Here is a 24,092-nt window from a genome sequence, read left to right as displayed (position 1 = left end):
CTGGGATTAGTTTGCAAGTCAGACTCCTCCATGCTGATAAGACGCCATCTCCTACGCAGGAGATTTGGCCTGGCCACGGGAGCAATCCCTGTACAGGGACACATTAAATATTTAACCATCAGTCTGGCCCAGGCAGTGGCATGGCGTCAGGAGCAGATCCCAAAGTGGGATCCCAGCAGCCACAATGGGCCCGCGTGTTGCCTACATGATGATTGTAGGCATCACCTATGTGATTGAACTGGGGGTTCAGGTCTCTACCCATTTGCCAAAAAAAAAGTTCCAGTATTAAAATAAGCCATATAGCCACACCAGTGCCTGTGGCTTGATACTGAACTTGACCAGAGCCAGTGAGATCCCTCAAGGGCAGCCTGGAGCAGTGGTAATACCCCAGTTAAACCTCCCCTGAAGTGATCACCCCTGTCTCGCCTCTCGGGCCCATGGCCTGGCTCCATCACCTCACCCCCCTCCACAGCATGCTGCAGCTCCTGGGTGGGCCTGGCTGTGCGCACACACCAGGAAGCATCCCTTTCCAATTGTACATTTCAAAGTCTCATTTGAAGCAAGTGGGATTGAGCCCAGAATTGGAACAAGATGCTCGAGCCGTATGTGCTTCCGGGAGGCAGCAACTCCCGGCCCCACTCAGAAGGAGACTCAGAGGGCCACCTCCCATTGCCTCAGACTCTGGGGCTGCTGGGAAGGAGGGGTTTGACCCTCTTGTTCAAGGTGAGCCACCTTGAACTGCTTGGCCCTTGAGTCCAGGGGAACAGTAGGTCATTGCAAGGCCACATTTGGTTTGCTCAAAAATATTTTTAATTATTATTACATTATATCACTCTGTGCCAGGGGATGATTTTTTTTTTTTTTTTTTTTGTAGGGGTGGAAGGGATTACAGGCTGTGCTGGGGATATTCTAAGTCTCTATATAAGAGTTAAGCCGTATTATTATTTTTATTTTACAAATGGGAAAACTGAGACATAGAAAGGCTAAGTCCAGGTAGTTTTGCTTCTGTCCACTCTGCTGCGGCTGCCACATCAGGAAAAATCTTCAAGTTCTGAGGATAAGTTAGAAAAGCATTGACGGCGTTAACCCATTAACCCATTGATTTTTTTTTTTTAATTTCATCTATTTACAAGCATGTGATCACATGAGGATATAACTTACATGACTTCATCCAAATGAAAGAACAAAATAAAAACATTATAACTTAAGCATTGGAGTGAGCACAGCCTCTGCTTCAACAGGAGAACATGAACACAAGATGGGGTGTGAACAGGCACAGAGGCTCACGCCTGGAATCCCAGCAACTCAGGAGTCTGAGACAGGAGGACCTCAAATTTGAGGCCAGCCTGAGCAACTTAGTGAGACCCTGTCTCAGAAATAAAAAGGGCTGGGATGTAGCTCAGTAGTAAAGCACCCCTGATTCAGTCCCCTGTACCAGAAAAGATGGGGTGTGAGCATCTCTCCAGACCTTGGAGGAATCTGCTTTTTGGAAAGATGTATGTGTTTGTGTTTCAGTCCGCGGGCCTGGAGCAAAGCCAGTGTGCTAGTGAGCCATGGAGCTAGTGAGTCTCCCATTCAGACTGCATTCTAGAAGGGAAGGCATTTTTTGGGGGGGGTGATTTTAACTCGCCAGAGTTTTCCCTTACATGCTCACTTTTAAAACTAAAAATGAATCCCAGCCCCCAGACATTCTCCCCTTTGCAATTATGAGCAGTTCCTTGCCATCACAGAGAAAGTTCTGGAAGCTTGCAAAACACGCTTACTAGATCTCCATACAAACTGTTCTGCACCTTGCCTCTGTCCCCCTTCTTAAGTGGAGGCCTAGAGTAAATGAGCATAAACCGTCAGGCTGGATTGCCTGGGTTTGAATTGCAGTGTCATCGCTTTCTAGCTGAAAGTGGGCAAGAGTCTGAGCCTCTCTGACCTTCTTTGCATTGGTTTTAAAGTGAGGATGGTGTTGGTCCCTCCTTCCCGGGGCTGTCATGAGAATCAGATGGGTGAGCACATGTAGAGCGCTCTGCATGCTGGCATGCAGCAGGCTCTCGCTAGGCATGAGCTATGCTCATTCACTGCGGGCATCTTGCATAAATTACCCGGGGCTCTGCCTTGCTTTATTACAGTGCCTTGCACCCCCTAGAATAGAGACCCAGATGGTGCCTCCACTGATAGACATTTGGGCTGTTCACAGTTCTGTGTTACAGCAACGTGAGCCTCCCTGTGTCCAGTGTGTGATGGGGTATCTTCCTGAGGGATAGATTCCCAGAGAAAGAAATTGCTGGATTAAAACAAAATACAACGTATACCTCAAATTTCGATGCATAATTCCAATTCATTCTTCCTATTTCCCCCAGGGGGAAGCGTGTACACTTGTAAGCAGGTCGAGTCGCTTGGGACCGCTGACGTTTGTGGGAGTCTTGCCGGTTGGAATGTAACAGCTGTAAACAGCTGTTCTTGCCCTTGTGCAAACCCCCCCTTTCTCTTTGCATGGAAATGAGGGCCCCTCCAGGATGCCAGGGAAGATTTCAATTAGAAACACCAATCCTCGGGTTTTTTGGCATTAAATATGAAAGTGCAGGTTTTCATGACCGTGGTGAGGCCCCGCTCATAGCTCCTGGGCAGATGGAACAGTCTTTGCTGCAGCCCTTCCTAATGAGATTTCTAAGATTTCCATCCATCTTGGTTCCTGAGGGAGCTCTAAAATGGTCCCGGGTATGTGCGAACTCCCAATAAGGTAGGGAAGACATCAAGAAAAAACAAATTCTTAACCTACAGTCACTGAGCTGTTGCTTTCTAGAATTCTGTCCGTGTGAATTAATTTCAGAGAGACTCTCATCACTCATGTGATCCACAATGCACTCCTTGCAGCTGCCCCCCCTCTTTTCTAAAGTGTGGTGGCCAGACTGTCAGGGTTTGAGGCCCAGCTGCTCCACCTAACAGCTGCCTGACTTGGCCACGTCCCCTTCTTCATCTGTGAGGTGGGATGGTGGTCGTCCCTGTGGTGTGGGGTTGTGCGCACACACGAGTCAGCACACGCCGGTGTGTTTCCCTGAGCCTAGCACACAGAGAGCTTATCAGAGTCGGCTTGTCAGGGCTGTCGTTGCTGCTGTTATTCTCCCAGCCTGACCCATGTGCAAGGACAAGGTTAGGTGGGCACTATCCAGAGTCCAGGGAGCACAAAAGATGCCCAGAGGCTTAAAAATCCAGCAGACCAAGTTCAATATACCCGTGGGAACTCAGCAGGGGGAGGGAGGAATTCAGCTTGGGGTATGGAAGGACAAGGACCAGCAGAACGACAGTCAGTGGGCAGCCTGGGGGTCAGGGGTGGGGAGTGTGAACAAGGCTCCCGGGAACAGTGCTTCCCTGAAATAGCTCCAGCAAAGATTGCCAGGGCCCTTCCTACCAGTATGTCACCATGCACAATGTCATACCATAATGTCACCTCTTAGCAGCCACCAGCCTGGTTGACCACTGATACCACAGCTCCTGCCCAGGCTCTGTCACACCTGCTGTCCTGCCTCCCTGCTGCGGATCCTGCTCCAACTCACGTCTGGCTCTCCTCTCCCGGCCGCCCTCTCACATTTACAGTTTCTAGGACTTGGTGTCAGGCCCTCGTAGCTTTGCTCTCTCTTCATTGTGTCCTAAGTGCTGGCTGTTCTAGGATCAGCTGCAGAGATTTTTAAGAGACCCTTGGCCCTGGGTCCCATCCGAGAGCAGCTGACACAAAATCTCTGGGGATGGGGTGTGGACAGACACCTGTATTTTTTAAAAGCTCCCTTGGTGCCTCTGAGGTAGAGCTGGGGGCAAGAACCACTGCGTGCCCAACGCCGTCTGGACGGTGGAATGCACCCTGCCTGCTTTCCTGCCTGTTCTCAGCAGCGGTGCTCACGTGCACATCCAGCGCAAGGTAGATAGTGCTACGATTTAGATCCGGAATGTTTGCCAGAGTCTCATATGCTTAAGTCTTGGTCACCAGCCTGTGGCATTGTTGGGAGGTGATGGAACCTTTAAGAGGTGGGGTCTGGGGGCTGGGGATGTGGCTCAAGCGGTAGTGCGCTCGCCTGGCATGCGTGCGGCCCGGGTTCAATCCTCAGCACCACATACAAGCAAAGATGTTGTGTCCGCTGAAAACTGAAAAATAAATATTAAAAAAAAATTCTCTCTCTCTCTCTCTCCCTCTCCCTCCCCCCCTCCCCCTCTCTCTCTTTAAAAAAAAAAAAAAAGAGGTGGGGTCTGGTACAAGGAAGATAGGTCATGGGATGTGTCTTGAAGGAGATATTGAGACCTGCCCCCTCCTTCCTCCCTCTGTCTCTGTTTCCCTGCCACCATGAGGTTCCCACCACATACCCGCTGCCTGATGCTCTGCCTCACCACCAGCCCAGCAACAGATCCAAGCAGCTGCGGACAGAAATCTCTGAAACAGTGAACCAGAATAATCCTTTCTTCCTTTTGTTTATCTCAGGTATTTGGTCACAGTGGCAGAAAGCTGACTAATATAAGTGCCCTGCCCACAGCAGATCAGTGAGCCTTGCCCACCCCATCTCAAATCATCTGTCTGATTTCCCTGGCATCTCTTCATCTGCTTGTGCTGTATCTTTGGCACCTACAATAGTGGTACAGAGGAGGCACTTAATACTTAACAAATCTAAAGTGCTAAGAAAAGGACCTGGCTCATAGAAGGACTGCATTCATGGTAGCTGCTGTTATAGGTGATGTTTGTGAGTCTGTGTGTGTTATTTTGCTGTATAACTAAAATGTTCCTTGGTGGGCAGTGGAATAGAGCTGGCTTTATGTCCACCTTGATGTGGAGACTCCAGTGATGACTGCAGCCCCCAGATTCTAACTTAGCTCCCTTTACTGATGACGCTTGCCTCCTGGTCACAGGGTGGCTGCAGCGATTCCATCCTTCACATCTTGTCAGAGTGAGAAGGAAAAGCACAGTCTTCAACTCCAGCCTCCCTGGCAAAACATCACCACTGGTTCTGACTGGCTCGCGTAGTTTGTTCCTGAGCCAGGCTTCCCTTATCTCTAGCATGTTGGGTGGCATTTGGAGACAGCAGATTTTCAAAGGGAACTCTGTTGGGAAAGGAGTCAAGGAGGCCATGGAAGCAAACCATACATGTCCACCATTGTAAGACTCATGTTCTCCCCTTCTGCTCTGCCCCTGAGGCTCCAGCAGACTTTGTCCACAGAGCAGCACCTGCTGGAGCGAGGGCACCGGGAGGCTGCAGTGCTTGTCTGCTGTTCCAGTCTCCAGAGTTTGAGGGCCCGCTAAAGTGGGGCTGCTTTCTCAGCTTAGAGCTCTCCAGGTCTGCGCAGGCCCAGCAGCCCAGGAGGCTAAGACAGAAGATTCACAAGTTCAAGGCCAACTTTGGCAACTTAGCAGCACCCTCAAAATAAAAAATAAAAAAGGCTGAGGATACAGCGTAGCAGTAGAGTGCCCCTGGGTGCAGTCCCAGTACTGTAAAGAATTTTTTAAAAATAAGCCCTAATCTGGGAACCCAAACAACTACTGATTGCCTGCTGTGCTAACAGACCCTGGTTAAGTCCCCGCTGGCCCGCAGGTAGTCGGTGTGATCACAGATTATAGCTGTCCCAGCTTCCTTTGCAACTGGAGGGGCTGTGGACCACATTCTGACCAGTGAACCTGAAAGTGCTGAGGTCAGCCTGCTATGATGGTGCACACCTGTGATCCTAGCTACTCAGGAGGCTGAGGCAGGAGGATCACAAGTTCAAGGCCAGCCTGGGCCACTTAGTAAGACACTGTATCAATACAAAGTGCTGGGAATGCAGTTCAGTGATACAGCATTTGCTTTGCATGTGCAAGACCCTGGTTTCCCTCTCCACCCCACCCCTTGCAAAAAAGGGGAAGAAGGAGTAGGAGGTGAGAGATCAGGGGCTGTTCAAGGTCAGGGAAAGATTCTCCTTCCTCCTCCTGGTCAGTCAGATAAGAAGAGCGCTCTTAGACCATCCCTGTGTGTCCCCTTGCCAGTGGTTCATTGAGAAGTGTGGCCGTGAGGCAGCTTATGACCATGAGGCAACAAGACAAAATCGGTTAGCCAGCAGCACACTCAGGGGCAGAAAGGAAAGAGTGCCTTTGCCTGTTGGCCACACCAAGCCTGGAGCCCATATCTGACCTCCAGCGGGCTACATGTTTGCATTGCCCCAACCGCCACTAACTGCTGCGACTTGCCACCAACTGTGCCCTGGCTGACTCTCCACCACTGCCACTTGCTTCTCGCTTTGCTGCTGACTCCAAGGCCACCCTGCTGTTTCCCACCCGCCCTCCTTGCACACAACCCTGAGCTAGCCAGGCTCCTTAGAGGCCAGGAGGTCCCAGGAGCAACCCTAGAGAACAGGTAAGTGCCAGCAAGCACTGGAGGGAAGGAACCTGGATCCCCAGCAAAACTCACACCATGCAAAAGCTCTTGTGAACCTTGCACAGAGCTCACAGGAGGACGCCGAGCCCATTCGTTCTGTCCACCCACCTGTAACTCCATAATTGGGGTAAGAGCTCATACCAAAGATGCACCAAAGAATGGTAATGGAGGTGGCACGTCCTTGTCTGAAATGCTTGGGACCTGATGTGTTTTCAGATTTGGGATTTTTCAGATTGTGGAATATTATATATGCATAATAATAAGATGTCTTGGGGGTGGGACCCATTTCACAGGGTGAAATGCAGGTAAGTTTTATACACACCTTGCTCACATAGCTGGAAGGTAATTTGATGGAGTATTTCAGTTGGCTCCTGAATTCAGGTGTGAAAATTTTCCATTTGTGGAGCATTTTGAGTGATTCTAGATTTTCATATTAGGGACAATCAGCTTGTGATAACTCATGACAGTGAGGTACTTTACAGATTGAAACTGGCTCCATGGCACTCTGGAGTTTGAGCCCAGGGGTCTGGTTCCTGTGTGCAGGTTACTCTCCTCTCATAATAGGGGCTCCCTGTGAGGAAGATGGGTTGTGTTTAGGAAGGGGAGTGCTACATCAGACAGCTGACAAACGACTAGTGTGCACAGTCCCGGAATTCCAGAGGCTATGGGTGCCACTCACTCTCAGAACGTCACAGGGAGTCGGATGCGGTGGCACACCTCTGTAATCCCAGTGGCTCGAGAGGCTGAGGCATGAAGATCATAAGTTCAAAACCAGCCTCAGCAACCTAGCGAGTTGCTAAACAACTCAGTGACACCCTGACTCTAAGCAAAATACAAAAAAGGGTTGGGGGTGTGGCTCAGTGGTTGAATGCCCCTGAGTTCAATCCTGGTACCAAAAAAAAAAAAAGTCACAGGGAGACTGAGCTGCACCTGCTTATGGAAGGGATTTATCAAAGCGACCAGGGTCTGCTAGAACATCTGTATGTGGTCATAGAAGGCGCAAGCGGATTGAGGGTTTCTGAAACCAAATGCCATCAGTAGAGCCTGTCTGTGTGCGGCAGCAAGTCAAGGTCACATCTGGACCACTGGTTTTTTCCACCCAGGCCAAGTGTAGCTCTGAGCCTCCCTCTGCAGCATGCTAGGCTGAGCAGGTGGGGCCACATGCAAGGTGGGCCGCTGATTCGTGCAGTGCCCTCGCCCTCGGCAGGCCAGCCACCCCTGCAGAGTGGGGCTGGGCTCAAGCCTTCTAGCAAGCTCCCTGCTACTCTGGAGCTGACTGATTAGTGGTAGAGGCAACAGATAATGAGACGAACCAAAAAAGAAAACAGCATTTGATTTTTCTCTGGCAAAGCTGTAGCCCCAGTCACTGGAGGTTGCAGAACCAGCAGCAGCTGCCTGACCCCGCCCACAGCATACTTTGTGGACCCTCATTGTTCTTTTGATCAGTAATGTTCTTAAAAAGTATTCAATTATTGACCAGAAATACATGCAAAAGAAATTGGAAAGCAGCCAATGATGTCCAGTGAAAAAAGTAAGACCCTACCTCCCCTTTTTGCGACACACATTTAGGTACTGGGTACACAATGGTGGCTCACATTCACAGGGGGTGGAAGGCCAGTAAATGGATAAGAGAAATAAGCAAATATGTTCATAAGGAAAGCAAAGGGAAAAAAAATGAAACTGAGGAGGGTATGGGAATGAGGGGACAGACACACAGTTCTCCTCACCAGAGGCAACTACTGTTGATACTTTCTTTTCTTTTGTACTGGGGATGGAGCTCAGGACCTCCTGCATGCTAGGCAGGCACTCTACCACTGAGAGCTTATTGTCTAAACAGTGTCTCACTAAGTTGTAGAGGCTGGCCTTGAACTCCCCATCCTCCTGCCTCAGCCTCCAGACCGCTAGAATTCACAGGCATGCACATTGGTGCCCGGCTCAGAAATCCTTCTAGAAATCTATGCATGGTAGTTTATTGATATCGTTATCATTATTTGTTTTGCTTTTCAACTTGGGTGATGTTGAATAGATTTCTAGATCTCTGATTTCTCTTTAAAAATCGGTGATTTGGCATCCTTATTCCTGAAAGGTGCAGTTGGAGGAAGCTGAGGCCCACTGGCTTCTTGGCAAATGGTTCACCATGGGCTTTTCCTGGCCTCTCTCCCTCCCTCAAGTAATCTGACCCTGTGGGTTCCCCTACTTCCACCCCTTTTCTGGCCTGTCTCCTGTATTGCCTTCCTGGATATCTTCAGGAATGTTCCTGGACTCATGGGACACCAGCAAGAGGGGTGTCCCGCCCTCCCCTCACCTCTGGTCCTCACTTCCTCGGAGGCTGTGGGCCTTCTCGCTGTTTTGTCCCATGAATCTGCTCATGCGTCCCTCTTGGTTCCTCTCGCTGGTTCACCATTACCCCTGGACCCCCCCACACCTCGCGTGGTAAGCAGCAGTGGTTGTTGGCCAGGATGGTCATGTCGTGCCTGCCTCTAGATTCCAAAGGACAGAAAAGTTATTGGTTATTTTGAGCCAGTGCCCACCCTTCCCAGCACCCTCCTGCCAGTTGTGTTGGCAGGTGGAAGGGGCAAGGCTGCCAGGGAAGCCAATAGGCTCAGCCTCAGATGGTGAGCCACTTACCCTTGCTCTCCAGAGGGTCCAGAGGGGCGTTTCATCTTCTACAAGTTCAAAGTAAAGACAAAGAGGTGGCCCTGCACAGTGGTTCACACTGCTGGACAGAAGCGAGAACTCCCTCCCCAGAGGCCTGCAGACCAGCATGTGCCTAACCCCACATTAGGAAGAGGCCACCTCTTCACTCATTCATATAAGAAGCAGTGACCAGGTGACCTGGACACCAGTCTGGGTGCAGGGGATCCCTCCGTGAATGGCACAGACAATCCTGCCATGCCGGAGCTGGCGTTAGCCGTGGAGATAGTGAGCAGATAAAGCACAAAATAGTTTTGGCTTTTGACAACTGCTAAGAAAAGTAGAGAGAAAGCTGTGGGTGGTAAAAAGGCTTCGAGGAAGCTTCTCTGTCTGTACCGAGTGGTTCGGGAAGTCTTCATTGAAGAGTTGCCATCACGGGAAGGAGCCAGCCTGGTGGAAACTAAGGAAAGATCCCCAGAAATCCTGGATTTGTGTGTCAGAGGAACAGAAAAGACCAGCCTGGTGGGAGCTGAGTCAGAGATGGGGAGAAATGTCAGGGTGACTGGCGAGGGCCAGATCCTGCGGGCTGAGGGCCAGGGAGAGGAGTGTAGATTTCATCTTAGTGCAGTGAGGAGTCGCCAGGGAGATCTCAGCAAAGCAGCGGTGGGATCCACCTTACTGGGAGGCTCATACCGCCTGTTAATTGCGGAGTTTGCGCTGCGGTTTCCCTCCCCCAGCTCCAGGGGCTCGGCTCCTGGTGACTAGTCCACCCCTTTCACTTCCTTTCTGGCCGCGTGGCTGGTGGGGAGGACTGCAGAGCAGATGGACAGTAGTCTGCCCTCTACATGCCACCGCCAGTTCACAGGAAATACAGGGGAAGAGGAACATGTTAAGTGGCACCGCAGGGATCCCAAAAGTGAAATTACACAGGACAAGTGACCCCATTCCTTCAACCAGTAAACAGCATCAGAATAGAGGAAGGCGGCTGCTTAGAGCGGAGGAGACAAGAGAAATATCTGCCGAGCAAGCAGAGTACAGATCCTGTTTGCATCCTCATCTGAACAAACCAGCGCAACAAAAGACACTTTGGGGTGGGGAGCATCTAATGCTCACAGAGTTGCAAGATAATAAAGAATCTTTGTTAACTTACATCAATATGATAGTACTTATCATGGTTATTTTTTTAAAACCTTTCCGCTAAAGTATTTATGGGTGAAATGATCCGGTGTCTGAGATTAAAATATTGTTGGGGCTGGGGGCATAACTCAGCTGGAGAGCACTTGCCTAGTTTGTACAAGTCCCTGGGTTCTCTCCCCACTACTGAAAAATAAAATATTGTCAAAAACAAATCAAGATTGGCTGGGCAAACAGATAAAAGAAGTGGCAAAGAGCTAATGGTTGTCAGAGCTGGCGGGTGGCTCATTATGATCTTCTCTCTGCTTTTGAGTGTGATTGAAAATGTCCATAATAATTTTTTTTTTAAGTGAGTGAAGGTGTCAAAAAGAAAAAAGAAAATCCATGTTCCCCTTCTGTGGGAGCAGTAGCATGTTCAAGACTCTCACATCTTCCTTTTCTCCCCTTCCAGCATGGCATGAAGGACACCCTTGCCACTGGCCGGCCCTTGCCCACAGCTGCTGCTTGCTCTGACCTGCTGAGCCACTCTGCCTGGAGCCCCTGGGACAGCACCTGCCTCCTGAAGTTGTCCTGGCTCAGCTGTCCACAGCGATGGTGGAGAGCTGGACTCCACAGACTCACAACCTTTGTGTCAGGTTTCAGGGGCCAGCATCCTTCATCCTGGGACTGGCGGCCCTGAACAATGGCTGAAAGCCAGGGGACCCCATAGAGTTGCACCACAGCTTCCTGGGGCCCGCAGCATTCCAGTGCCTGTGGACTATGACCACCTATCGGCCCCTTCCCAGTGATGGCGTGGACCTGGCAGCTGGCTGTGGGGCCAGGGGCTCCGATGTCCTCCCTGGGCCACATACAGGGGACTACACTCCCATGGGATTCTGGGCCCAGAATGGCAGCATGTCCCAGCCTCTTGGTGAGAGCCCAGCCACTGCCACCACCCGCCCCAGCCCCACCACCCCTGCAATGCCCAAGATGGGCGTTCGTGCTCGAGTGGCCGACTGGCCACCCAAGCGAGAGGCCCTGAGAGAGCAGAGCAACCCAAGCCCCTCACAGGACACAGAAGTCACAAAGGCCACCAAGGTGGCCCATTCCATGAGGAGCATACAGAATGGACAGCCCCCTGCCAGCACCTCCGCTTCCTCAGGGTCCAAAGCCTTCCACCGACTCTCCAGGAGAAGGTCCAAAGATGTGGAATTCCAGGATGGGTGGCCCCGGTCCCCCGGCAGGGCCTTCCTCCCTCTGCGACACCGCAGCAGTAGTGAGATCACCCTCAGTGAGTGTGATGTGGAGGACCCAGGGGAGCCTCGCGGGGGCCGGCACACAGGGGCCCTGCCCCTCTTCCGAGAATACGGCAGCACCTCCTCCATCGACGTGCAGGGCGTGCCCGAGCAGAGCTTCTTCGACATCCTCAATGAGTTCCGCAGCGAGCAGCCCGAGGCCCGGGGCGCCCAGACCCTCAGCGAGCTGCTTCGGGCAGACCCTGGCCCTCATCTCTCAGGGGGCGGCTGTGGAGCCAAGGGGGACCCCCGCAACGGGCAGCCCTCCAAAGACAGTCTCCTCCTGCAGCCTCTGAAGGAGAAGGAGAAGACCCGGAAGAAGCCCGTGCGGGGCCTGGGCAGTGGCGACACGGTGGACTCGTCCATCTTCCGGAAGCTGAGAAGCAGTAAAGCTGACGGGGAAGCCGGGCGGGCCCTGGGGGAGGCCGAGGAGGGCCGGAGTCCCCCCGAAGCAAGCAGGCCGTGGGTCTGCCAGAAGAGCTTTGCCCACTTCGACGTGCAGAGCATGCTGTTCGACCTCAACGAGGCGGCCGCCAACCGGGCGACCGTGGCCCAGCGGCGGAACACCACCACCGGGGCCTCCGCCGCCTCCGCCATGGCCTCCGTCACAGCATCCCGGGCCCACAGCCTCGGGGGCCTGGACCCAGCCTTCACCAGCACGGAGGACCTGAACTGCAAAGAGAACCTGGAGCAGGACCTTGGCGACGACAACAGCAATGACCTGCTGCTCAGCTGTCCGCATTTCCGCAACGAGATCGGAGGGGAGTGCGAGCGCAACGTGAGCTTCTCCCGGGCCTCTGTGGGCTCCCCAGGCGGGGCAGAGGGCCACCTGGTGGAGCCCACCCTGAGCGCCTACCGCACCAATGCCAGCATCTCAGTGCTGGAGGTGCCCAAGGAGCAGCAGAGGACACAGAGTCGGCCCCGGCAGTACAGCATCGAGCACGTGGACCTGGGTGCCCGCTACTACCAGGACTACTTTGTGGGCAAAGGTGACCTGGGGGGCGAGTGGGTGGGCCTGCCCCGCCTCATCTCTGAGACCTGCTGCACTCGCATTCACTCTGAGCCAGGCCCTGCTCCCAGCTCCCAGGATGCTGTGGAAATGGGATCTACGTGCCTGAGGACGCTAGGGATTCAGTGAGCCCCGAGTCTGAGGCTGGGTTGGCACTCCATAAACCCAGAGCCATGGGGACTGTAGATGCCCAGTCATCCAGCAAACATGGGCTTGGTACAGCTATGAGCCTGGGGTGTATCTCATGTCAGTTGAGATAGGTAAAGGGTTGGAGGGTGCCATGTGCCACTGAGAAGAGTAACACAGATGTGTGCCAGTCAGGCAGGGCCTCTTCAGAGGTGCCATATAAGTCCTGGGTGGAGGGAGGGAGAGGTGTGCAGCTGGGAAACAGCAAGTACAAGAGTCCTAGAACACTGGAAGAATAGGGAGGAGGCCAGCATGCTGGGACAGTGACTCAGGGAGAGTGGAGGGAGCCGGGACAGAGTGGTGACGAGGACAAATCAAGTGGGATTCTTGTGAGCTGTGGTGAAGATTCATTGATTCATTTCTACCCTAAGATGCAGACACTTAGGTGGACTCTGAACACAGGAGGGTCCTAATCTGATTTGTGCTCCTGGCCCCGCTCTGGCTGTGTTGGGTTGGGAGAGGAACCAGGAGACCAGGGCAAGGCTCTGGAGTGGTTGCGAGGAGGAGATGGTGCACAAGCTCAGGATGGGAGCCCCGGAGTGAGAAGCATCTCATGGACGGGTTCTGGGTCCATTTTGAAGGTGAGGCAGTTGAAGTGAGGGTACCACCAGGGAGAGAGGGGCTTTGTGCAGCATCTGTGCTAAGGGACACTCCCTGAAGGCAGCACAGCAAAGTGCAGAGACCACAAGCCCAGGCAGCAAACGTGCAGAAGGGACCCTGTTAGGCAGGACGTAGGCAGCTCCAGCTCAGCTCCTGCGATTATTGTCCTGCAAGAAAGGTGGATACACCTAGTGTTGCCAGCAGTTGTAATTTTGCAAGATTCTCCTGAAATTCCAATTGTTTAATGAAGACTCTTCTATTTATATTTTTATTTTTTGGTACTGGGGATTGAACCCAGGGGCACTTTACCACTGAGCTACATCCCCAGCTCTTTTTATTTTTCATTCTGAAACAGAGTGATTGTTGGTTGGCCCTCCATAAACCCAGAGCTACGGGAGACTATAGATGCCCAGTTATTCAGCAAACATGGGCTTGGTACAGCTATAGCCTGGGGGTGCAGGGATGACCAACACTCCCATCTTGAACTTGTGTACCATCTCCTCCTCTCAACCACTCCAGAGCCTCCTCCCTGGTTTCCTTGTTCCTCTTCCAACCCAACAACAGGCTAAGTTGCTTAGGGCCTCGCTAAGTTGCTGAGGCTAGCCTCAAATTTGCCATCCTCCTGCCTCAACCTCCTACGTTGCTGGGATGACAGCCATGCTTCACCATGCCCAGCTGACTCCTAATTTTTAAGTTCTGGCAGCTGTATTGAGAATAGCTTATAACTGGTCAGAACTAGTTGAAACAATATAAAAAAGGCCAACATATTTTCTCATATAAAGAAGGCCAGTGATCACCAGCCCAGGACGTGGTATGGTTACTCTTTAGCACCAGTGCAATGCCAGATTTAGTATATGGCCTCCACCCCTCATAGTGCCTGCCCCAAGGCCAAGGTGTCTGCTGAAGGTCCAGCCACCACATCCATTTCCAGGCCGGCAAAAAGAAAGGGAAAGAATATGAAGGCAGATCTCATGTGAAATCAGGCCCCTTTGAAGAGATTTCTCAGAAACTCAATGCAGCTGTTTGTGTTTATTCGCCACTCCTGTCTGGAAAGAGGCTGGAAGTGTAGATTTTTAGCTAGGCAGAGTCTCTCTTTTCATCCTCCAAGAATAGAGGGTTTATTTTATTTTTTATCTTAAAGAAGGGAGGGGGTAATGGATAATGGATAGGCAGCTAGTACTCTGCAGCCAATGATTTAAATTTTTTTTTAAAAAAAGCAGTGTCCCAGCAAACATAACAGGTGTCAACCAGGCCATCCCGCAGGGCTCAGGATGCACCCGGAGTTCCAGCCTGGAGTGAGGCAGCCCTGGGTCTCGGGGTGTGTTCCACAGCTTACGAGCTGTGTGATACGTTTCCCCCTCAAACCATCTGCATGTGAGGAGTGGAGCTGATCCTACTAGGATCTCGTGCCCAGACCAAAATAACACCAAGATTGAAAATAAGAGGATGAAAAAAGAAGTTCCAGACGGTTGCTGATCAGGAGAAAGAAAGCTGATGAGGCAGCATCAGTGCCACACAGAATGGATTTGAGGCTAAAAGTACCATTTAGAGGAACAGGGGGTGGGACTATGGGGGGGAGGCATTTATATTCATTTTTAAATTCACCAAAGATCTGGAAGCTGGGAACCTGGCAGCCTGGTTTAGGGCTGAGGAAGTAACCTGAGAAGGCCGCATGCAGAAGTCGACAGACCTGCAGTGGGCACTCAGTGAACACTGCTAATGACTGAGTCATTTATGAGCTTCCTGGGCTCCAAAGAGCCAGGAGCAGCGGCCCACACCTGTAATCCCAAGGACTTGGGAGGCTGAGGCAGGAGGATCTCAAGTTCCAGGACAGCCACTCACAGGGCCCTTTTTCTGGCAACGGTGGATGCTGACTTTGTGGAGCTGAGATCACAAGCAGGAGACTCGGGGAAGAACTGTCCCCTGAAACAGTTATAAGATAGACAGTGGCAAGTTTTAGGGACAAGGAGAGACGGCTGTCATTGAGCAGAAAGAGCTAGAGACCTGCTGCATGACTTGCTGAAAGCTCTGTCACCTAAGAGAAATGAGCAGGGTTCAAAGAACCGCGGTCAGGTAGAGGTGCTGCTTAGGGTCCAGAAGAAGCATCACACACGCCCTGGGTGGTGCTAGCCAACGCTTCAGTCATGTGGTTACTGAGTGCCCAGCGCGGACGGAGCCTGTCACCTCACTTACTCCTCACAGCTGTCCTTAAACCCATCTTATGCTGAGAAGGCTGTTGAGCAGCTTGGCCTGGGCCATGTATCTTATCCCTCCCCAGATTTGGGCCAGCAGGAGGCTCTCTGGACTAGTTGTAATCATTTCGCCAGGGCTGGCCGGACAAGTGCAAGCTTAATCACAGTGGTGCTGGGTGTGTCACACTCCGTGTGCTGAGCATTTGACATTTATAGCCTCCTTCCACCTCACGTGGGCTCTCTGAACTGTGGGTGGCATCAGGGCCCCTGTTTCTCAGATGAGAGCACCAGAGGTTCAGGAAAGGTCTATGACTTAGAGCAGAGTTGGTGCAGAAAGCTGGGCTTTTACTTCTGGTTTCTCTATTGAGCAGGGCCCCGGGTCCGTAATGAAGCAGGAAATCTGGGTGACCAGGGTCCCGCCCCTCCCCCACCCTCCCATCAGCAGGGTCGGGAACTCTCTTCCCACCAGCTGACCCTGCCCACCTGCTCTTCCTACTCAGAGCATGCCAATTACTTTGGGGTGGACGAGAAGCTGGGACCAGTGGCTGTGAGCATCAAGCGGGAGAAGCTGGAAGACCACAAGGACCACGGACCTCAGTACCAGTACAGGATCATCTTCCGGACCCGAGAGGTAGGTCCCATCGTCATCGTTGTTTTCTAAATCCTGATGAGTAAACTCCTCGTGTCTGTGTGCCCCGAGCCAGGCTCTGGGGTCAGGCACTCCTGCTTCAGCTTCCATTAGCCTCCAGCAGCCCCAGGAGAGCGGTCCTGTTGGCCTCTCACTGAACAAAGGAGGAAACTAAGACTCAGAGCTGACTTGGATGGAATCAGAGAAAAGCCGCCAGGCTTAGATTGAACCCAGTGGTGTGATCCAGAGTCCCGGATTGCAGGTCTCTTTGCAAGAGATTAACTCTAGTTAGCATAAAAATAAAGGGGGGAAGTGAGGGATCATCTCAGGATATGCGGTGTGGCAGCAAGCCCCAGGCCCTGCAGGAATTGGAGGGTCTCAACAGGCCCTGCTGTTGTGCTTGTTAGTTCAGAACCCCCCAGCTGCGTCCTTCCATTCAGAGCAGAGAATTCCATTGCCCAGCTGGGCCAGAGGTCCCCCCAGATTAAAGATTAGCTGCAGCTAGGGAAGGAAGCCTGGACTCTAGTGTGAGTCTAAATTGTGACAAAAATTTTATTTCTTACTGGTTTAAGACAAGACGATTAACAGGTTTGCGTAACTACAAATCCAGGGTAGGGGCAGCTTCAGGTTTGGCTGGACTCAGACTCCAGCAAAGTCTCCAGAGTTCACCTCGTCAGCTCTCAGCTCAGCATGGCTCTGCCTCCTTTAGCATTGCTAGTGTCATTTTCTCCTGCCACCAACAAACTGTCTCCATGTGGTTGGAAAAAGGAGACCAGCTGCTTGGATCTTCTGTAACTTCCCATCAAGAAGGAAGGACTCTTATCTGCTGCATCTCTGGCTGTGGGTGGATCACAAGCTTCCCCAGGGCGGGCAGTCACTGTGGTCAAGGGTGATGGAGGAAACTGACTAGCTGTGGGGTTGTGCTCCACCTGGGGCCAGGCCAAGGGCACTGATTGGTGGTTCCCTCTTCTCTGGGAGCCACCCAGAGGAGGCAGGGCAGATCCTCAGCAAAAAGCAGGTCGGGGAGGCAACAATGATAGAGACTCCCAAAAGGCCTGAGTAGGAGGACCTTTCCAGAAAATGGATAGTCATCAGGCAGGCCACCCAAATTGGGTCTCCCTCAGCCCTGCATCCCCAGCCCTGTGGGCCTGGGCTTGGCTTAAGGGTGGGAGCTCACTAGGTGGCCGCCGCCAAGGATTTTGAGTTTGGGGCCAACCTAGCATTGGACTTCATCCAGGCTGGCAGATGCCGCACCAAGGGTCCTCGCCCCATCCCCTGACGCTGACGTTCACAGAGGCTTTGTGGCAGCTGGGAGTGGGCCCCAAAACCATATGTCCAGGCTGCAGGTGGTCCCCAGCCCCCTCTTCCCTCTGCTCACCTTTCTGGCCAAATGAGCACTTCTTCAGAATGCAAGGCGACAGTTCACACAGTATCAGACTGCGTTAGGACATGTGGACACTGCCGGGTGAAACGACAGCCACGCTCATGAAGTGATACGAGCTGCAGTTGTCGTTGTCACCGCACACTGCTCTAAGCTTGAGTCCAGCATTGTTCGTGTCATTGATATGTATTTACTCATCTCACAGTTCTGTGACGAAGGTACCCTTGTCCTCATGTATATGACAGAACAGACTCAGTGCAGTTGGGAACTTGCCCAAAGCATCCTTCAGTTAAGTGACAGGGCCAGGTGTTGTCTGTGCTCTGGCCACTTCTGGGCTGCCCCTGGAGTCCCCTGACTGCCTAGACTACACGTTAGGCCCATTCGTGAGTCATTAACTCAGCTAACTTGGTGCCAGCATTTTTGTTTTTAATGAAAGAATATGTGGAGCGAGTGTTTTAAATGCCGGTGCTCACAGGTACTGTGGCCTCCGTGCATCCATGCTGGGTCAGCTTGGGATCTAACTGCTGGGCTTCCTATTCAGTAATTGGAAACTGGCTCCGTGCTTTTCCTGGCTGTGCATGCTTCTTCCCACTTCCCACCCCCAGCACCCACCAAACCAGTCTGCAGAGGCTCCAGTCCACCCCATGCTGGGCACAGGGACCCTCAAGTCTCATGGTCATTGGGCCAGGATTCATCCATCCCCCCTGTCAGCCCTCCCTGGGCTTGAGGGTACAGCAGTGAATGAGCAGCAGAGAGGTGCAGCGATGTGCTCCTGTGACAGAGACAAACCTGGCAGAACATTCTAGGTAAAGGGAACAGACAGTGCAAAGGTCCTGGGGCAGGTACATGCTTGCTGTACAAAATCCTGGTCTGTGAATTCTGGTTCTCACCTGTAGCTCTAGAACACTGGGCCTATGGCTTCCTTTCTCAGAGCCTCAGATTCCCTCTTGGCAATCCTAGGCTCACAGAACCTGTATGGACTCAGTGACATGTACACATAAATCAGGCAGTGCTGGGTCTCAGCCTGCTGTCCCCTTGTTCTTCAATCGTGTGGGCTGGCCTGCCCTGAGGCTCATACCCACAAGCAGGCCCTTCTCTGTCTTCGCACACACAGGCCACACGCAGACTCATCCAGGCCCAACCCTGGCAGAACCTCCTGGTCAGGCCTGAGACCTTCATCATCTGGAGTTGGTGGGAGGGCAGTGGCCTCAAGGGTTGCCTCACTCCTTCCTAAGGCCCTTCCCCTCGTGGAGGCAGAGCAGAAAATAAAGGAGCCCAAAGACGGTAGCAGTAGTGACAACTAATAATTACAGCACATGTTAGCAGCAGGAATCGACCCATCCTTCCTCCACTGCACCATGATGGCGGGTAGAGGGCGTCCATCCCATTATTATGTCCATTCCAAAGAAAAGGACATTGGATCTCAGACAGAAAATCATTTGTCAAATCCACCAGCAGCAGAACCAGGACATGGCCCAAGGCTGCCCTGCTCCTGGGCCCTTCGCCACCTCCTGTAGTACCTTTTGGATTAAGTTTGGATTCTGGCTCAGGGATCACACATCCCTGGGGTCAGTGTCTGGTGCTGTCCCTCCCTAATGAGGGCTGGTGGCTTTTCCTTTGTGTGCCTTAATTTCTTCATCTGTAAGATGGGTTGTGAGCTGTGCCTGGGCAGATACAAGGTGCTCTCAGACTGGTTCCCATGAAGTGACAGCAGAGACTGCAGGGCAGCAAGAGCTCTGCTTGCTGGGTGCCATGTGACTGATGGGACGGATGGCTGTCATTCCTTGCCAAGAGGTTGGAGGCCCCTGTTGGGAGTGTGGGGTCCAGCTCATGGACCGACAGGGCTCCGTCCTGTCCACACACGTGTGCCCCTGGCTCTGGTTAACCAGGGTATGGGGTCCAGGCCCCCTTCCAGGTCAGCTGGCTGGCCTGCCCCAGATGGCCACCCCCAGCCGCCAAGCAGACAGTCCCGAGTGGGCCTGCATCTCCCAGCAGATGGGATGTGAGCCTTGGCGGTGCCAAGCTCCCCACGGAGGCGGAGCAGACTGGGAGCTGGGCCCTGGCACCACATGCCCAAATGCCAGCTCCCAGTGAGCCTGGACAGGACGAGGCTGGCCAGGGCTGCCCTGTCCCAAGCCTCCTTGCTGGCACTGGCTCAGCTGGAACACGAAGCACCCCAGCCAACCGGGGCTGCCTGGCCCACTGGGCCCAGTGGCCTCTCTTTGTCTTGCCAAAGGTAAGTTTTTGATGGGCCTTAGTTTTGACAGGAATAGAAGTTTGGGTTTTTATTTTCTTCATCACTTTTTCTTTTTTATGAATAATGTAAAAAACCTTATTGTTAATAATTTAAACAGTACACAGTATGCAAAGTAGAGAGGGGAACATGTTAGTAAGTGAAGAAAGCCATGCCCCGGTGTCTAAAGGGACCCTGTCTGTGTTCAGCAGGTGCATCTGAGTGTGTACGTGTGCGCAGGTATGCGTGTGTGCATGTGAGCTTATCTAAAAAATCCCAAAAGCATACTGTTAAGCAGGAGGAGAGCAAACTGGAGTTTCCTCTTGAGGCTGAAGCATTTCTTGAGTGTCTGTGTGACTTTGTGCGTGTACGTTTGGCACGTCTGCATGTAGTAATGGCTGACACATTTGCACTCTCGCTATGTTCCAGATATAGTGCTGAGCAGTACACGTGGGCTTTCATTTTGAATCTTTGCAGTTCTTTGAAGTAGGCATTCTCATCCCCGTTTTGTCAATGAGGAAATGGGCAGAGAGAAATTAAGCTACTAGTTCAGAGTCACAGAGCAAGGGAGGGGCACTTGAAGGTTATAGCCACCTCCCTGTGCAGAAGGGCAGGAACGCATCTGAGCCAGGAGCGGGTGGAGACTAACCCACACAAATAGTGTCCTTTCTTATGTGGCACTGTGTCTCTCTCACAACTCACTAAACCTCATTGAGATGATGCCAGATGGCCCTGGGTTCCGAGCAGAGACCGGTGACCTGACTGCTCCAGGGGAGAGGATGGGAGTGGGATGGGGTCGGGGAACCCCGGAGGGAGGAGGCAGCCACGTGGTGGGGGATCATGGTGGACACCACCAGGTAGAGGGGGATGGCACTTGTGACCCAACAGTGCCCTACTTCTTTTCCCTAGTGCAGAAGGACGAGCAGGGAGCTTTTTTAAGTAGTGAGTGTTGGTGAAATGGCCAAAGCCAAATATGAGCCTAGGACACCTGCCCGCCACGTGGAGGAATGGAGGTTTGTCGGTTGGTTTTTCAGTTCTGGGAATTGAACCCAGAGATGCTCTCCCAGTGGTCTGCACTCCCAGCCCTTTTTTATTTTGAGACAGGGTCTCATGATGTTGGTGAGGCTGGCCTCAAACTTGCCATCCTCCTGTCTCCGCTTTCCAAGTCACTGGGATTATAGGCATGTGCCACCAGGCCAGAATGAAGATCTCTGGTCCTTGAGGTCTTTTGTCCCCAGCAGAGGGCACTGTGGGACAGTGTCTATAGGAATCAAAGATGCTCATCCTGTTGGTGCATTAATTGAAACCTACAGCCCTGCAGCCACCCAGACTGGCAAGGCAAAGCGCCTGACGTCGTTGCTGTTCAAGACTGCTTTGCTTATGATATGAGAGATTTGTTTGTTTATTAATCAGCGGGGCCAGAACTGGGAACTCCCAACCGTGAGATCATTCCATTCCTTCCATGCTCACCTCTTGCCCAGGTCCTGTTTGGCAAGGGTGGGCTGTGTGCTTGGAGGCGGGGTCATGACACACTTTTGCTGCCTCCCATGTCTGTTGACTTAGGTGAGCAAGTTTTTGCAGTTAACACTGATCTCCTTTAGTGTTTAAAACACAGCTCCAAGTGTGTGTTAGTAAGCCCCTGGGGGAGGGATTTTTTTCCCTGTGATGTGTTTCAGGCTGTTGCCATGCATTCTTGGTATGGTTTTGACCTGCTGTGCCCGGCCCAGTGCATGGCATAACCTCATGGCCAGCAGCACTCTGTGGCTGGAAGCATGGCTGGTGTTAGTGAGGACGTGGGGCAGTGGGGGCTCCCAGACAGGCTAGCAGGATGTAAATTAGTACAGCCACTTGGAAATCTCTTGGCAGTTTAGTAAAACTGAAAATTAGCATGCCTAGAAATTTAGCAATTTCTAGGTGTAAACCCAAAAGAAAATATGTTCATGTGCACCAAGAGGTGCTTCTGTAAATGTTCTAACAGCACCATTCACAGTTGTCAAATACTGGAAGCAGTTGGGGCACTCTTCAGTGGTAGAAAGGAATAAATCCACCAGGGTAAAAACATCTACTTACCTACCTCTTGATACCACACGGTCGAATCTCACATACACAGCGTTAAGAGAAAGAAAACCAGATAACAAAGAATACAGATTGCCCCTGGGGCTGCAGCTCAGTGGTAGAGACCTGTCTAGAATGCACCAGGCCTGGGTTCCACCCCAGCACCATGAGAAAGAAATAAATCGATAAATCTCAGGTGTTTTTTTTTTGTTTGTTTGTTTGTTTTTTGTTTTTTCCTTTTTCTTTATGAAACCATCAAAAAACTAGTGCCTTGGGGCTGGGGTTGTTGGCTCAGCGGTAGAGCACTCGCCTCGCAAGTGCAAGGCCCTGGGTTCCATCCTCACCACAACATAAAAATAAATAAATAAAGTACAAAAATAAATATTAAAGAAAAAAAAAATGGCGCCATGGTTTCATATGTAAGCCGATGCGATTATGCAAGACCAACAGGAGTTCCACATGAGCATTCATGGTAATAACATTTATTTATTTATTTTGGTGCTAGGCATCTAACCCAGGGCCCTCTACCAGTAAGCTACCTCCCCAGTCCTTTTTGTGTTTTATTTTGAGATCCGGTCTTGCTAAGTTCCTGAGGCTAGCCTCCCAGGTAGCTGGGATTGCAGGTGTGCACCACCACACCTGGCTACGTTTGTAACATAATGTTGTTGTGGTGATGACAGTGGGAAGCCGCCTCCTCATGGAGCCTGTTTAACTCCTGCTGTGCTTCCTATAACCCACAGGACAGAGTCCTAGCTCTTTTCCCATTCTTAGAACAGGAATGAGTTAGACATCATTACCATAAGTACATGTATGAAGACAAGAATGGTGTGAAAATATTTTGTGTACAGTGGCTTGAAAAATTGTGCTCTTTATGTGTAATAAGAAATGAATTGCTTTCTGCCACTGTGTACAACAAATTAGAATAAAATTAACAGGACTAGTACCCAGGAGGCAGCATCTGTCATGTGCTGGACAAAGGAAGGCACATGGTATTTCATTTAACCTTCCAACAACCTGTCAGGGTGATTGTACTATCACTGTGCCCATTTTTGTACCACAGAAGAGGACATTGAGGCTCAGAAATCTGAAGTCACTTGGGACTTCAAGATCATGTGGAAAAGAGGCAGCAAGTCTGGCTCTGACCCAAGACATTTGATCAGCCCCTAGAAATTTTTTTCCCCCATAGTCCTGTGGATTGAACCCCAGAGTGCTGTACCACTGAGCTACATCCCTACCCCCACCCCACTGCTTTTTTTTTTTGATAGGGTCTCACTAAGTTACCCGAGCTGGCCTTAAACTTGCATTCCTCTGCGTCGCCTTCCAAGTAGCTGGGATTGCAGGCGTGTGCCGCCATGCCCGGCTTACCTTCAGAGCTTCTAATCCCTCGCACATGCTTCTTGTCTCAAGGCCTGAGAACCTCCTAACCTTCCCTCCTCTTCCTTGAGTAGCTCATCACCCTGCGGGGCTCCATCCTGGAGGATGCGACCCCCACAGCCACCAAGCATGGGACTGGGCGGGGCCTGCCCCTGAAGGATGCCCTGGAGTACGTCATCCCTGAGCTCAACATCCACTGCCTGCGACTGGCTCTCAACACTCCCAAGGTGACGGAGCAGCTGCTGAAGCTCGACGAGCAAGGGGTGAGCAGGGCTCGGGGCGGGCGCACCACCTGCAGTCCCACTCCCAGCCCCTCTTTGCTCCTCATTTTATTTATTGATTGTTGGCAAGTAACAAAACTCACTTGATTTAGTATCAGCAACAGGAAGAATCTGTGATCAGATTCTAGGAGTGGCAAGAACAGCGTCCTGGAAGGGAGACAACCACCAGGAAGTTGGTGCGAGTGTGTGTGTGTGTGTGTCACACATGCACACTGCCACATGAGAGAGGGTGAAAGGGAAAGCCACCTCTGCACACTGGCTCCTGGTGTCTCTCTGGCCCCTCCCATAGCTGCCAGCATTGCTCTTGGACTTCCAGCCACATGCAGACCCCAGCTAGCTGAGTCTCAGTGCCATAGAGTCACTAATTAGCCCCTGTGTAAATCAGATTCAGACTCCATGGTCCAGGGACCAGGAGGATCAAGGATACCAGAAACAAGCATGGTCAGTAGGGGCTATCCCCACTAAAGTAGCCTAGACCTCAAGCCTGGAGCCCCGAGGTTTTGCTCAGCCAATGCCCATCCACCTCCTGTAGGAAGCTGGCCATGCTACCATCTCTGCCTTAAGAGTGACATCGACAGCCACCCTCCGTCCACAGTAGAGAGAGCAGGCGGCAGAGACACCTCCCTGCACTTCTCTGGAAAGGGTGGGTGGAGAGAGACAGCTGGGCTCTGCCCCACATCTCTTTCCTTCCTCCTGGCTATGGCTGAGTTCCCAGGTGGTCACAGCAGCTCCTG

At 52.0% G+C, this 24,092-nt stretch overlaps 1 protein-coding gene across 6 annotated transcripts in view; it reads left to right on the top strand.

Annotated features, from left to right (window-relative positions):
- Positions 1-24,092, top strand: part of Sipa1l3 (signal induced proliferation associated 1 like 3) — a 234,358-nt gene that overhangs the window by 126,302 nt on the left and 83,964 nt on the right. For all 6 annotated transcript variants that reach the window (XM_058577612.1, XM_046440085.2, XM_046440081.2 and 3 more), the window contains 3 exons: positions 10,597-12,408; positions 15,907-16,037; positions 23,152-23,340. In XM_058577612.1, the coding sequence (XP_058433595.1) occupies positions 10,905-12,408; positions 15,907-16,037; positions 23,152-23,340 (1,824 nt within the window). In that variant the 5' untranslated portion in view covers positions 10,597-10,904. The remainder of the gene's footprint in view (positions 1-10,596; positions 12,409-15,906; positions 16,038-23,151; positions 23,341-24,092) is intronic.

The sequence above is a fragment of the Marmota monax genome, unplaced genomic scaffold, assembly GCF_021218885.2.
Source record: "Marmota monax isolate L192 unplaced genomic scaffold, Marmota_monax_Labrador192_F-V1.1 WCK01_AAM20220418_F8-fsc00228, whole genome shotgun sequence".
NCBI lineage: Eukaryota > Metazoa > Chordata > Mammalia > Rodentia > Sciuridae > Marmota > Marmota monax.
Note: the sequence above shows the minus strand (reverse complement) of the source record. Positions and strands in the feature narration are given on the sequence as shown.